The 16,293-nt window shown below is 41.8% G+C and overlaps 1 protein-coding gene and 1 non-coding gene across 2 annotated transcripts; one reads left to right on the forward strand and one right to left on the reverse strand.

Annotated features, from left to right (window-relative positions):
- Positions 1-149: 149 nt before the first annotated feature.
- On the forward strand, positions 150-8,373 carry LOC113066007 (T-complex protein 1 subunit epsilon). Its single transcript, XM_026237561.1, has 11 exons — positions 150-393; positions 804-864; positions 943-1,107; positions 3,738-3,936; positions 4,022-4,214; positions 4,302-4,451; positions 5,290-5,409; positions 5,646-5,831; positions 5,943-6,080; positions 6,185-6,365; positions 8,124-8,373. Exons 1-11 carry the CDS (start codon positions 289-291, stop codon positions 8,249-8,251), a joined length of 1,626 nt encoding a protein of 541 aa, XP_026093346.1. The 5' UTR covers positions 150-288; the 3' UTR covers positions 8,252-8,373.
- A 6,741-nt stretch (positions 8,374-15,114) lies between these two features.
- trnat-agu (transfer RNA threonine (anticodon AGU)) lies at positions 15,115-15,188 on the reverse strand. Its single transcript has one exon. It is a non-coding gene; the product is annotated as a tRNA-Thr (tRNA).
- Between the last annotated feature and the right edge of the window lie 1,105 nt (positions 15,189-16,293).

Below are 16,293 nucleotides of genomic sequence, written 5' to 3' on the forward strand. Positions count from 1 at the left end.
ATGTTTAGTTTTAAACGTTTGTTAGAAAGAGTTAAGTTTCTTAGTTTTTATTCCTAAATAAATTTCTGAAGTATTTAAAGCCATTCTTTAGTTTATCATTCGACGTGTATTTAATTTACCCGAAAATTAATTGGTGTTAAAACATACACTACTTGGTTCGCTCCGCCCCGAGATTCTTCCAGAACTAGCCGGCAGATCCGCGCGGCGAGGTGCACAGCTAGAGGATTAAAATCTCGAGTATAAAATCATTTTACGTAGTTGTGCATTTCACTGGGGTGGAGATTAAAAATGTCTTCACTCGGGACTCTCGCCTTCGATGAATATGGAAGGCCTTTCATCATCATAAAAGACCAGGACAAGAAATCTCGCTTGACTGGCCTGGAAGCGTTGAAGGTACAAAAGCTAACGGGCTAATGCGCTCTCTGAGCTTTTGACTGTGCATTAAATCATATTTGTAATCCAGAACAGCAGTTTGTTTCATGTTTTAAGTACGTATTTATTACAATATGCTCCTACAGTCTAATATAAAAAGAATGTCCTATTTTAATTGTCTAACGTGATCAATGATGCACTTAATGTCAAGCAGCGGATGGTCCATGTGCTTCCTCTAGCGCTGTTGAGTCATGATGCGCAGTCAGATACACAAGAAATTTTTATTTATTTTTTATTCATAAGAGAGCTGTCACTGTACCTTGACTTTATTTTTCTACTTATTAACGTCTGATAGTTTGTCAAGAATCCTGTCAAGAAGTTTTTTTTTTTTTGTGATACGCATATTTTAATGTTAAACCTGCACATTTCAGTCTCACATCATGGCAGCTAAAGCAGTTGCGAACACCCTGAGAACATCACTTGGGCCAAATGGTGAGTGCTCAGTTCTGCTTGCAGCCTTGTTAGTCCGTTCCTTGCTGTGTTCCAAAAGCAAATGATTGTTGTTTACAGGTCTTGACAAGATGATGGTGGATAAGGATGGTGAGGTGACTGTGACTAATGATGGTGCAACGATCCTCAGCATGATGGATGTGGACCATCAGATTGCCAGACTCATGGTAGAACTCTCCAAGTCTCAGGATGATGAAATTGGAGATGGAACGACTGGAGTTGTTGGTGAGTTCTCTCTCCTCTTCTTACTAAACATAATAACCCGCTGATTGCACATGGGATGCAGAGTTGCATTGAAAAAACTCTACATATTCCCCCTGTACATTTATTTATGACGTTTTCTGTTTGGTTTTATATTGCATTCAGATGTAAGTAATTTGTATCAGGGTCAAAATTAAGCAGGGTTTGGCTAAAATGACAAAAAATAAATTAAAAAAATATTACCGTAAGTAAAATGTCTCCATATATACTCCAGAAATTATTACATTTATTCAGTAAGGATGCATTAAATTGATAAAAGGTAGCATTAGAGTTTTCTGTTAATCAAAGAGATCATTTTAAAAATCCACCAAAATATTAAGCAGCGTAGTGTTGTCAAAAGACCTGGTCAACCCAGTTCTTGACGCCTACAGCGCTATGATTTCCACTAAGCAGAAAACGCAGACGGAATCTCAAAATCCAGTCATGAAAAAAATTAAACATATTCATAAACATATGAAACTTGCTCACAACAGATCCAGAAGAGAAGACTATGCTGAATAAAGTCCTAGTTTTTGCTATTTTTGGACAAAAATGGAGGAACTAAGAGCTCTCGGACTAAATCAAAAATATCTTAAACTGTGTTCCAAAGATAAACTGAGGTCTCACGGTTTTGGAACGACATGAGGGTGAGTTATTAATGACGTAATTTCAATATTTGGGTTAGTGCTGGGCGGTTTGAACAAAAATTTATATCACAGTTTCTTTCTAAATTATGCCGGTTTCCCAGTTTATGATGTTTTTTTTTTCATGCATCAGGTGTATAATGCATTTTCTGCTGGTTGATTTTCCAAGACGTGCTTTTAGTCCGACAGCACTTGCATAAAATGGTTCCTCTTTTTGGCACAAGGTCTTCTGTGTCATGTTCTACTAGTTATGCAGCATCCATCTTCCCTGTAACGCTTGTTTCACACTTGGGGAAGCTGTGGCCTAGTGGTTAGAGAGTTTGACTCCTAACCCTAGGGTTGTGGGTTCGAATCTCAGGCCGAATCTGCAGTGCATATGCAGTCCGCAGCACAGACTCATTGTGCTTTCAGACAGGATGTTTGCAGTTCGCTACTGATCCGCGGCTGTTTAGTCTACAAACACAACATTTGTTCATTGTTTTGATTTCATATAATGTAAAAAAAAAAAAATATATATGTATGTATTTATTTTTTTTCAGCTTTGTGAGTCTTTTATCACAGAACAGTAACAATCTTTCATAGTTATAGACATTACTTTACACTCAATAAATATAAACAATGCAGCATTCATGCATTTTACTTCCAGGTTTGTATAATAAGCTGCTCAAAGTGCACTTTTTCTTGTTTTAAACCTAGTCAAAAACCCGTGAGTTGAGTAATTAAATACATTGGTATGGCGGTATATTAAAAATTAACATCCTAACTAAAATATACACCGGTTTTCGGTATGAACCGGTTTACCGCCCAGCACTAATTTGAAAAAACTAACCCTTTAATATGGACAGTCACGGAATTTGTCAATTAGCATAAAGTAATCAAATCAAAGCTCCATATAGACCAGTATCTGTAAATGTTAAACGGCAAAAGTCATTTGTAATCTGAATCCTGCATGTTCTGCGCGTCTCTGTGTGAATGAATGAATGGCAGAGATGTGCGGTTTTGTTTAATACATAGACTGAAGCTCGTGACACTTGCAGTAATTTCAGCATCTGCCTTCTCAATGAGGACATAAATACATAAACATCACCAGTCACTTCACAAGCATTTTACCGTTTCATTGGAGTAAAACCAGTGTCAATTTAAAGGGATTCACGGCAACCCGTCAAAACAACCCTCTACATTGTGACTAAATCACTCGCATATGCTACTTAATTTTACTCTGGGCGACTAAATGATGTCTATTGTTAGCCATTGGCTAATAAATTCTTTACTCGCCAGTGTGTGTGTTCAAGGCTGTTATAAGATTAGCATGAGCTAAGATTAGACTGAGTGCTTCAGAGTTCTCTCTCCATTAAGTGATCAATTCATCTCAATGGACACACAGTACACCTGTATTTGCCGAACTGTAAACTCTGTGTGAAGGCGCACGACTCGTCAAAATAGTTTTAGAATTATTCCACTTTTTCGAACAAGCAGAAGAAGATATATTTATAATTAATAAAACTTTATTTTTTAAAGAAATAAATCACACAATATTTCTTCCATGTTTTCATTTTAATAGTAAATCCCCTGTTTACATTTTATTAATTAAGACTAATTTGTGAAAACACTAAAGCATATTTATAATAATATTCTAATAAAATGTATTGAAGAAAAATTCCACTTTAAAATATTATAATTGAAAATAGTTCTTTTAAATTGTAATGAGTTCTCAATGTTATTTTACTTCTTTTTTATATATACTGTATTTTACATTAAATTCAGCCTTTGTGAGAATGAGATTTTCAAAAACATTGAAAAAAAATCTGACTGACCCAAAACATTCAAAATGCAGTGTATTTTTCACTACATTTATTCCATGTTCACCCAGCTGTAAGCTACAGTAGATTACATCTTTTAATTGCAATATATGCCTCATATGAGTGTTTTTTAAAAAGCTTTTTTGTGGTCTGTGTCTGTTTGTCCCTGTAGTTTTGGCTGGAGCTCTTCTAGAGCAGGCCGAGCAGCTGTTAGACAGAGGCATTCACCCCATCAGGATCACCGATGGTTATGACCAGGCCGCAAAGATCGCCATTGAGCAACTCGACAAAATTGGTGATAGTTTCCCAGTGGATCCCAACAACACCGAGCCTCTTATTCAGACAGCCATGACCACGCTAGGATCCAAAGTGTGAGTGTCTGTCTTACCAGTCTTTTTAAATGAAGAGGTCATGAGAATATTATATGAAAAATCAATTATTATAATTGTTTTGTAGAATCAACCGCTGCCACAGACAGATGGCAGAGATCGCAGTCAATGCCATCCTGACCGTGGCCGACATGGAGAGGAAGGATGTCGACTTTGAGCTTATCAAAGTTGAAGGAAAAGTTGGTGGTAAACTAGAGGACACTCAGCTCATCAAAGGTGTGATTGTGGACAAAGAGTTCAGTCATCCTCAGATGCCCAAGGTACTGTTAATATTCATTCCTGGTTGCACATGCGTGGCATATTTGTCATATGAAAAGTCATTGTTAATAAGCATGTTTTAAATGCAGGTACTGAAAGACACAAAAATCGCCATTCTCACCTGCCCATTTGAGCCCCCCAAGCCCAAAACCAAGCATAAGCTTGACGTGACCTCAGTTGAGGACTACAAAGCTCTGCAGAAGTATGAGAAGGAAAAGTTTGAGGAAATGATTCGGCAGGTTTGTATATTCTATGCTTCCGTTTGCACACTTTCCTAAGGTAATTGAGTCCCACCTCAAATGCATCGGCCAAACAGAAAAACTTATCGGCAGATGCTGATATTTGAAAAATACCGCCTTGCCAATATATCGTTCGACCACATTGTTTTAATGAATTCTTTTTGTAATTAATATGTATAAAGTCATTTAACTTTTGTATATTAATATGTAGTGTATGTATTTATGATTTTTATTTCCTAGTATTTTTGTAAAGCTGTAAAATAGTAGGGAATTATTCAGAAAAGCTATATAAAACTGGAAGCTTTTAATAGAAGATCGGTTTTAATTTACATTGGTATTTTAATGCTTTAAAGACATCTAATTAGTTTTGGTGTTCGTTTAAGATTTTTTTACATTTAGTACAACAATCCTTAAAAAAATGTGACCTTTATCACGGACCATGTACCGTATTTTTCGGACTATAAGTCGCACCTGAGTATAAGTCGCATCAGTCCAAAAATACGTCATGATGAGAAAAAAAAACATAAGTCGCACTGGACTATAAGTTGCATTTAATAAGACCCAAGAACCAAAAGAAAACATTACCATCTACAGCCGCAAGAGGGCGCTCTGTCTCTGTAGCAATGAGCAGCATAGAGCGCCCTCTCGCAGGTGTAGACGGTAATTTTTTCTCTTGGTTCATTTCTCTTGGTTTATGTCAAATTAATTTTGATAAATAAGTCACACCTGACTATGTAGCAGGACCAGCCAAACTATGAAAAAAAGTGTGACTTATAGTCCGTAAAATACAGTATTTAAATGCATTTCATTTTTGTTTTGTTTTTAAACTTCACTAAAGGTGAAGGAGAATGGGGCTAATCTTGCCATCTGCCAGTGGGGATTTGATGATGAAGCCAATCACTTACTTCTGCAGAATGAGCTTCCTGCAGTCCGCTGGGTCGGTGGACCTGAGATTGAGGTTTGTAAAAACCATACGGCCAAAAGTTTGGGGTCAAAATCAATTTTCAGTATCATTACTCCAGTTTTCAGAAATCATTGTAAAATGCTGCATTGGTGCTCAAGAAACATTTCTTATCATCATGGAAATAACTTTTGCTGCATTTTATAGAACCTGTGATAACTTTATTTTTTTTCTTTGTTGGGAAACTGAAAAAACTGGTATGCAAAGATTGAGATTAAATTTTTTTTTTCCAGCTCATAGCCATTGCTACTGGAGGACGTATCGTACCCCGATTCAGCGAGCTGACCCCAGAGAAGTTGGGCAGTGCTGGGCTGGTGAAGGAAATCTGCTTCGGGACCACTAAAGACAGAATGCTGGTTATTGAGGAATGCAAGAACTCCAGAGCTGTGACGATCTTCATCCGTGGCGGGAACAAAATGGTAAAGAGTTTTAAGTGCTAACACCCTCCACCCCCTCTAGATAATAAATCTGTTTTTGTATCACTGTTGCAATTTTGTCATCTCCTTTGCCTATTCATCTGAATCATTTAGATTATTGAAGAGGCTAAGAGAGCTCTCCATGACGCTGTGTGTGTCATCCGTAACCTCGTGAGGGATAACCGCATTGTGTATGGTGGCGGTGCCTCAGAGATCTCCTGCGCTCTTGCAGTCAACCAGGCAGCTGATAAGGTACACTACTTTTGGAGTCATATGCACTCTATACACTTTCAGTCCCTGAGGTGCATGATGTTTTTTGTTAAGCCTGTGTTTAAAACATTCTGCTTCTATTCCAGTGCCCCTCTCTGGAACAGTATGCCATGAGAGCGTTCGCTGATGCTCTGGAGGTCATTCCTATGGCACTGGCCGAGAACAGCGGTATGAACCCCATTCAAACAATGGCAGAGGTCAGAGCCCAACAAGTCAAGGAAAACAACCCTGCACTTGGGATTGACTGCCTACATTTATCAACAAATGGTACGAACTTCTTTATTATACATTATTGATATGAAATTGTAAATAAAGATGAAAATACTTTTTATGAAATACAGCAAGTAAAGAATCATAATTTAAGTACTTGTGGAATGTGGGGAGAATATATTTTCAAATGTAATTAAATCCTTTAATGGCAAACCTACATTTCCTGCATCATTACTCCAGTCTTCAGAATTAGAGATGTTCCGATACCCTTTTTCTCTTCCCGATACCGATTCCGATACCTGGGCTCAGGGTATCGGCCGATACCGAGTACTGATCCGATACCTGGGTGTATATCTGTATATACAGCTGTATATACTACTAGCCCTGTGTAAATTGCTAGAATTTTTTTATGGTGTGCTTCAGACAGATCCCTCAATAAAACATGAACAAATACATGGTGAACTACTGTATTTATTACAGTATTTTTATTATCTAACATGAATTTGACAGTATTATTTATTTTCTTATGCAAAAAAGAACTTCAAATGCAGCCAAAAATCTAACACCGCAAACTAAAAAAGGTATTTAAGTTTTACAATATAACTGTATAAAAAACTGCAACAAATAAGTCTAGGAATATAAAAAAAGATCTATTAATCAGATAATCTCTAACAAGTAAAAAACAAGTAAAAAACAAGCAACCATCTAGGCATAATTATTATTATTATAGAGACGTATTATTATTACTGTAGGCTACAACAGTAGCTTTATATATTGTCAATTTACTCATGTAAACCAAACATTTATTTTAATGGGCTGCCATGAAGATCTTTGAGTGTCTGTGTTTATGATATGACAGTATTCTCAAATGAAACGGTAAATTCTCATGAAGTGACGGTTTATGCGTTCGTGTCCTCATGACACACAGCAGAGACTACAAAACAGCGAGCTCTCGCGCATCTGTGCCAGTCACCCACAGAGATGTAGATTTTGCGGGAGTAATATTTAAATAGTATTTTGCAGTTTAATATTCACAGACACTAGTATATATTCGGCTACTGTCTGGAGCCCTGCGCTTTGACTAACACGGAAGCGACTGAACGCAGCTGCCGGTACTGAATATACTCGAGAGTCTGTAACTACCGGTACTACAGAGACATACTGCTAACCACTGATCTATAATATAGTAGCGGCTTCACTGTCTTTTGGCAGTTTAGAATGTGATGAGTGATCCAGTCATATATAGATCAGGGCTGCTAACGCGTTTTCATTTCTTCTTCGCTGCTCTAAACAGGGGTTGCTTGTGGCAACACAGCACAACTTCCTGTGTTTTCAATGCATTTTGAGCAGCGAAGAAGAACCGTGCAGCGGTTAGGCAAAGCTTGCGGTCATAACTAGGTCTTTTTTAAGAAAATGGTATCGGATCGGTATATGGGTTCATGTACTCGCCGATGCCGATGCCAGAATTTGTTGTGGTATCGGAGATATTTCCGATACTAGTATCGGAATCGGAACAACTCTATTCAGAATTCATTCTAATATTCTGGTTTGGTGTTCAAGGAACATTTGTTTTCATTATGATGTTTAAAACAATTGTGCCACTTAATATTTTTGTGGAAGCTATGATACATTTCCTTTCAATGATTTTTCATTGAAAAATGTTTTTTTTTTTTTTTTAAAGTACCTATGTAAAATTCTTGACTGTTGATGAATTGAATCTGTCTTTGTTCCATTTTTTCATGTAATGGGTTCAGTCTTGACATGACTCATAGAAAGGTATTTATTTGCCATTAAATTTGACTTGAATCTTTGCAGACATGAAGCAACAGCATGTGATCGAGACCCTCATTGGAAAGAAACAGCAGATTTCTCTGGCCACTCAAGTAGTCAAGATGATTCTGAAGATCGATGACATCAGGGGCCCCGGCGAGCCTGAAGACTGAGCGTCGTGTAGCTGTGTTGAAAAGTGCAATGATCTTAAGAACTTCAAACCTTCGTACTGTTATTTATCATTTGATACAGTTCAATGTAGTACTGAAGTGATCATTAAAATGTTGTTTTCTGATTTGTTTCAGTTGTCATTTCCTGAAAGTTACATTTTCATGTTTGAATCTTGAGTAGAGTTCAAAAGTGCCATCTTTCAAAAATACACAGAACTACAAAAGTTTTCTAATTATTTGAAGTCAATGTCATCACATTGTTTGGTTTTTATCATCAGACTTTGTCACTGGAGAACCTTCAACTCAGTTATTTTAACCCATTGTAGTTTACATGTGCTTATTCAACCAGTAGATCAGATCTGTCCTGGCCTCCCATGTGTCTGATTTGGGAAGATCTACACTTGGAAGTCAGCACTGCACTTTTCCTTCAGTCTTGCCTCTAGTGTATTTTACTTGGTTTAAAGTAAGAGAACAATACACATTAAACTGTGAAGTGTATGACCCTAAATAGGAAATTCCTTTCTCATTATTTCTAACAGTCGTCAGATTCAACTGAACATGAGCAGTTCTGCAAAGAAGAGTGGGCAAATATTGAGAAGTCTATATGTGAAAAGATTGGTAGAGGCCAGTCCCAACAGACTTAACAAAAGCTGGAATTAAAGCAAAAGGTGATCCTTTTTTTCTGACCGGTTGGTAAATCTTTACTTGGAAATAAGATGCACTGAGTAAATACAGCTTGATAAAACCGAATCTGTCATCATCAGGCTGCAAAGCAACAAAATGTGATTATTGTGAAGTCTCTATTTATAGTTTGCCACTAGGGGGCGTGCCCACACCTCATTTTGATTTCAGAGAAACATCTCGGTTACGTATGTAACCTTGGTTCCCTGAATAGGGAACGAGATGCTGCGGTGACGTCACCACGTATGGGAACACCTCTGGTGTGACGAATGTCTGAAGCCCTATACCATCCCGCCAATCCTATTGGCCAAATGGCGCATAGCACCACCCTGCGCATGCGCACGCATGATATACCTGGGTGCAGCGCGCCATTTCGCTCAGATTTCATGACTGAAGATGAAGAGTTATCAAGGTACGGAACGGCCAGAACCGCAGCATCTCGTTCCCTATTCAGGGAACCAAGGTTACATACGTAACCGAGATGTTCCCTATCATAGGTCACTTCGATGCTGCGGTGACGTCACCACGTATGGGAACGATATACCAAAACGCCTGACGTACCTGATAACTGAGATCAGAGGAAGCATCTGCTCAAGCGGAGAGAACCCGGGAGCCAGGAGCCATCCTCACATCCAGACTGTAGGACTTGATAAAAAATGCTCGGTGAGGACCATCCTGCCGCAGCACAGATATCATCCATAGAAGATCCACTGAGAAAAGCTTGAGAAGAAGCCACAGCTCAAGTGGAATGAGCCTCAATTCCTAAGGGCGAAGCGAGTCCGCGCGCCTCATAGGCCAAAGAAATTGCCTCCACCAGCCAATGGGACATGCGCTGCTTTGTAACCGCATGGCCCTTACTTTATGTCCAAAACAGACAAACAGCTGGTCAGATTCATGCCAAGGGGCTGTACGATCCACATAAGTCTTTAAGCTCTCACAGGGCAAAGACTTAGATCTCTTGATCCAGCCTCAGCAGGTGAAAAAGCTTCCAGGAACACTTACTGAAAGCGAAAGAGGTTAGATGCGACCTAGGAACATAGTTAGGCCTGGGCCGCAGCAGCACCTTCACAGAGCCCGGTGCAAATTCCATGCATGAGGGTGAAACAGAAAGAGCCTGTAAATCCCCAACTCTCTTGAGGGAGGATAAAGCCATGAGAAGAAATGTCTTCAGTGTCAAGAATTTATACGATACGGGCTCCAAGGGCTCAAACGGATGCCCTGATAAACCTAGCAACACAAAGGATAAACCCCATGAAGGACCTCGAACAGGGCGGAAAGGCCTCAGCCGTCGCGCACGCTGTATGCAACGAGAAACTAATGGATGACGCCCCATAGAGGCACCGCCTAAGTATTCGTGGTAAGCTGAAATGGCTGCCACGTAAAACTTAAAAGTGGCTGGTGTTACGCCATCCGAAAAACAATCCTGGAGGAACTCCAGCACTGAAGCCACTGGGCAGTAAACTGGATCCACATTACGATTGCCACACCAGGCTGTAATCAGTCTCCACTTGAAAGCATATAAGCGTCTCGTAGAAGCTGCTCTAGAATTCAATATAGTCTCAGCGGTTCCAACAGAAAGACCGGGACATACTAATGCACTCCGCTCAGTGGCCACGCCCACAGTTTCCACAGATCCGGCCTCGGGTGCCAAATCAGCCCCTGTGCTTGTGATAATAAATCTTGCCTGAGGGGAATCTCCACGGAGAGCCCGCTAGCAGACTGATAGATCCGCAAACCACGGCTGCGTGTGCCATCGCGGAGCCACCAGCAGCAGCTGTTCCACTCTGTCCCGCCGTATTCTGCATAATACCGCTGGGATCAAATGAATCGGAGGAAAGCATACAGACTGGTCCTGGGCCAGCTGTGAGCTAATGCATCCACACCCAGGGGCGATGGGGGGCATAGGGAGAACCATAGCGGGCAATGCGTAGTCATGTTAGACGCAAATAAATCCACTTTCGCTTTGCCGAATACCCACCATAAAAGATTCACCGTCTGGAGGTGTAATCTCCATTCTCCCTGTTCCAGAGCCTGTCTGGATAGCATATCCGCTCCGAAGTTCAAACGTCCAGGGACATGAACAACTCGGATCGACAGAAATTTTCTCTGAGACCAGAGAAGAACATGTCTCGCCAGCCTGCACAGGGGGCGAGAGCGTAATCCTTCCTAATGATTCAGGTATGAGACAAACGCTGTGTTGTCTGATCTGAGCAGCACAAGACGGCCGATCAGCAGATTCGCGAATTACTGGAGAGCCAGAAAACTGCCAGTAATTCCAACCGGTTTATATACCAACCGCGTTGTGCAGCTGTCCACACTCCATGGGCTGATAGCCCTTGACAAACAGCTCCCCAACCGGTCAAAGACGCATCCGTCGTGACGGTCTCTGGGAAAGCTCAATCCCCAGCCGAACCCCGGTAGGAGAAACTCGGTTGGCATCCATAGTTTTAACGACATCACACAACTCCGTGTCACCGAAATCGTCGGATGCGGAAGACAACGGGGTGAAATATTTCGTCTTTCCGCCCACTTTTCCACTGAAAAGGGGCGCATGTGAAGTAACCCCAGACAAATTACGGGGAATGCCGCTGTCAATCGTACAAGTGGTTAACAGATGGACGCCCTGGAGCCGCAACGGGGCCAGAGCTACATCCATGCATTGAGAAGTACGGGGTCTACGACTTCTATAGCCCCTTTGCTCAGCAGAGTTGACATCTCCTGTCACAACACTGCTATTACCATCAGTCTACCACCGTGGAAAGAATTCAGCGGAAAGAGGCGGGCCTCTAAAAAGCGAATTGGTGTATCCGTGACAATTGTGCGTAACACCCATTGAGAAATGCCGGGCAAGCGTTACACGCGACCCAAAACGATACTAGCAGTTTCTCAAATTTCCGCTTTCTGCAACGTTGTCATACACAATGTCCGTGCACGGAAAAGCCTGCGGCATTCGTGCACAGGGGAAGTGTATGCATAAGAGCTATTGCGTCCCGTTGTGTATAATCCTGAACGTGTCTACGGCAGGAATTAGACCAACGAATTGAACATCAAGCTCTGCCGCTAACTAAAACGGCGGCTGTGCGAGCCGTCATAAATGGGTCGTCTGTGTAAGACCCTAGAATCACCCCTCAAAATCTGAAAGCTGGATTGCGCAGTGTCTGAGGGATTATTAGTTATTATTTATGCCTGGCGTCACAGCCCGATCCAATGCTGCTCGAAGCGCTGTTTGCTGCGAGACAGCCAATGTCAGAGCGTAGGGACTGCAGTGAGTGTGTTGGATGCGCATTAGCGGTCCAACAGCACTCTATAGTGGAGGGCACAGTCCCTGGCGAACATGAAGTAAAGCGCATGCGTAAACTCGCTGCGTTTCGTTGTGTATAATCCTGAAGCGTATCCACGGCAGGATTTAATTCACCAAGATAAAAATCGGGCCACGTCGCCATTGCGAGAACGTGGCGGCTGTATGAGCAGTCATAAACTGGCCATCTTTGCCAGCCTTTTGTACCGCCCCTCAAACTCTGAAGGCTGGATTGTGCAGAGTGTCTGAGGGGGTGCTCAAATGATAACTCAATCCAATGATGCTCGAGGTGCCTTAGCTGCGAGACAGTCAATGTTAGAGCATGGGGACTGCAGTGAGAGGGTTGGATGTGCATTAGCAGTCCAACAGCACTCTCTAGTGGAGGGCACAGACCCTGGCAAACATAGAAGGAAAGCGCAAGCGTCAAACTCGCCGCGTTTCGTTGTGTATAATCCTGAAGCGTGTTCACGGCAGGATTTAATCCAACAAGATGACAGTAGGCCACGCCGCTAGCGAGAACGTGGCAGCTGTGTGAGCCATCATAACTGGCCATATTCGCCAGTCTCTCGTGGCGTCCCTCAGACTCTGAAGGCTGAATAGTGCAGAGTGTCTGAGGGGGCGCTCAAATGATAGCTCAATCCAATGATGCTCGAGGTGCCTTTGCTGCGAGACAGTCAATGTTAGAGCGTGGGGACTGCAGTGAGAGGGTTGGATGTGCATTAGCAGTCCAACAGCACTCTCTAGTGGAGGGCACAGACCCTGGCAAACATGAAGTAAGGCGCATGCGTCAAACTCGCTGCGTTTCATTGTGTATAATCCTGAAGCGTGTTCACGGCAGGATTTAATACAACAAGAAAACATTAGGCCACGCCGCTAGCGAGAACGCGGCAGCTGTGTGAGCCGTCATAAACTGGCCATATTTTCCAGCCTCTTGTGGCGTCCCTCAGACTCTGAAGGCTGAATAGTGCAGAGTGTCTGAGGGGGCGCTCCAATAACAGCTCAGTTCAGTGACGCTCGAAGTGCTTGTGCTGCGAGACAGTCAATGTTAGAGCGTGGGGACTGCAGTGAGAGGGTTGGATGTGCATTAGCAGTCCAACAGCACTCTTCAGTGGAGGGCACAGACCCCGGCAAACATAGAAGGAAATGCATGCGTCAAACTCGCTGCGTTTCGTTGTGTATAATCCTGAAGCGTGTCCACGGCAGGATTTAAACCAACAAGATAAACATAAGGCCACGCCGCTAGCGAAAACGCGGCAGCTGTGTGAGCCGTCATAAACTGGCCAAATTCGCCAGTCTCTTGTGCCGTCCCTCAAACTCTGAAGACGAATTGTGCAGTGTCTGAGGGGCGCTCAAATAACAGCTCAGTTCAGTGACGCTCGAAGTGCTTGTGCTGCGAGACAGTCAATGTTAGAGCGTGGGGGAGAACGAGAGGCTTCTCGTAAAGAACCGTAATAAGAGAATGAAATTTTTCCCGAAATAGACACGACTCGATACGTCTAGACGAGACTAGGTCGCGGCGGAGTTAGGCGCGATCCGTTCGGCTAGAGAGGTAGTCAAACGGCATCGCTATATAATAGCATGTCACTAAATCGTGGCAAAAACCCGCGCCGTTCGTGATATGCGCCGATAAGGCTGCTTCCAGGACCTCGAACCTCTTGGTGGAGGTCCGTGAGAAGGGTAGTTTATCCACCGCGTGGATAGCCACATATTAGCACACTGAGAAAAGGGGAAGCGCGTTTCTCCTATCCGCTCGGAGGGAGAGAACCGCTTATGCCGGTCAGAGCCTACTCTGAGTAGAAGCTGCGGTAGACAACATAGTATAAAGCAAACTGCTCTGATTAACGCGCTCGAGTAGGGGAGAGCGAGCAAGTGGAAAAATCCAGTGCATCACTGTACTCATAGTCAAGCCGCACATATCGCCCCTAACCAACACCTCGTGCGGGGCCTCGGCGACCGCAGAAGCGAACGGTGGGGGTTAGACGCGAGGCGACTGAGAAATAGACTCCAGAGCGCGGATTACTTTCTTATTTTACCATAGCCGTAGGCTATCACAGAGAGAACATGAGAGAGGCTGCAAACGAATCTCTCATGAGTGCCTCCCTGTGATAAACCCATATACGGCTCTTACCTTTCGTTGACTCATCGCGTCCGCGAAAGAGGAGTTAACACTGCTCGAAGAAAATCGCTGGAGAACGCGAGATGATAGGGCACAGATGATTCGCTATTCCTGAAGGAATGAAATCTGAGCGAAATGGCGCGCTGCACCCAGGTATATCATGCGTGCGCATGCGCAGGGTGGTGCTATGCGCCATTTGGCCAATAGGATTGGCGGGATGGTATAGGGCTTCAGACATTCGTCACACCAGAGGTGTTCCCATACGTGGTGACGTCACCGCAGCATCGAAGTGACCTATGATAGGGAAACTCTGGGTTCACTTCAAAACGAGGAAATCGGATAATGAGACATTTAATTTTCTGTCATACAAACTAAAATTGCTGTTGAGAGATACAAGTCAACACTACATTTTCAGGGTCAGCTATATAACAAGGGTAAACAATTTTATAATATTTTTATTATAATCTTATGTAATATATTTGTTAAACATTATTGCAATTTATATAGTAAAGTTATTAAAGATTCTGTTGCCCAAAACATTGGTAAAATATTTTTGTATGTTACCTTTCTTGCTGTTTAATCATTTTGCAGGTAAGCCATTAAATAGCGTATGGTACATTTAAAACTTTTTTGTAGCCATGGATGTGCTTAAACATAAACTGGAATTAAAATGACAAAACCCGATAGATATTTTCTTGAATAAAAAGAATAATGAGTAATCATCATTACTAGTGCATTGTAAAAGTAAAGGTTTAATATAATGCAGTTAAAAGGCACCGCTGGGATTCGAACCCAGGATCTCCTGTTTACTAGACAGGCGCTTTAACCAACTAAGCCACGGCGCCACGTGCGCGCCACGCCTTAAACAGCGCTTTTTACTAAACGGAAATTATAAACCCAACATCATGATTACAATATCTGTAATGGCCAGGGAAGTTGACACAACCTTTATCTTCGTGACATGCAATACTGTGACGTGATCAACGCAAACTGTGGCCTAGTGGTTAGAGAGTTTAACCCCTAACCCTAGGGTTCTGGGTTCGAACCTCGGGCCGGCAATACCACGAAATTCTCTCGAGCAAGGCTCGACTCCCGCAGCATAATTGGCTGCCCACTGCTGTGTGTGGGTGTGTTAAATACAGAGAACAAGCCACGAGAAAGTATGGGGTCACCATACTTGGCTGAATGTCACTTCACTTTAAGCTTTCAATTAAAATGTTGAATGCATCATCATGGAAAAACAAAAAACAGAAGTTTCAGAAAATCAATTCACTATCATCGCATCGAATACTTGATCAGAATGATCTGGATTAATTAGTTCCCATTAACATGATTTGTATGGAAACTTGTTTCCACCTAAGCATAATAATAATTGTACAATTACAACAAACTTCATACATAAAATCACAATTACAAGACATTAAGCTCCATTAGTGAGATATGAAATTACTTTGTGAAATTTAAAGTCAAATTTGGGAGAACAGGTTGATACATTTTATTACTCGAGGCAGATGTGGATTTCATATTGCAATGATAAATAGACAAAAACTCACAAGGACATTATAAAGGTATAAAACAGTCTTATTTACGATTAAATTTAGGTGTCAGCTTGTGTTTATTATTATTAAGATTTTTTTTTTTTTAATCTAATCTGCTCGCAAAATTCTGTGGTTATACTTCATTTCAAAATAGGACTTCAGATGCACCAAAAGACTCCATGACTTAAAAATTTTACCACAAGGCATCTTTCCATACTTTTTTTTTTACGCATTTGGCTGACAATTTTTACAAAACGACTTACATTGCATTGAATGTATACATTTGTTCCCCAATTCACATCCATGTGAATTTAATTTATGACCTTGGCATTGCTATCAGCATGCTTTTACTCTTTAAGCTACAGGAATGCATTTTTCTCAATATAGCACCATGTTCTTCTGTCAGACATGG

Source organism: Carassius auratus, chromosome 49, assembly GCF_003368295.1.
Source record: "Carassius auratus strain Wakin chromosome 49, ASM336829v1, whole genome shotgun sequence".
NCBI lineage: Eukaryota > Metazoa > Chordata > Actinopteri > Cypriniformes > Cyprinidae > Carassius > Carassius auratus.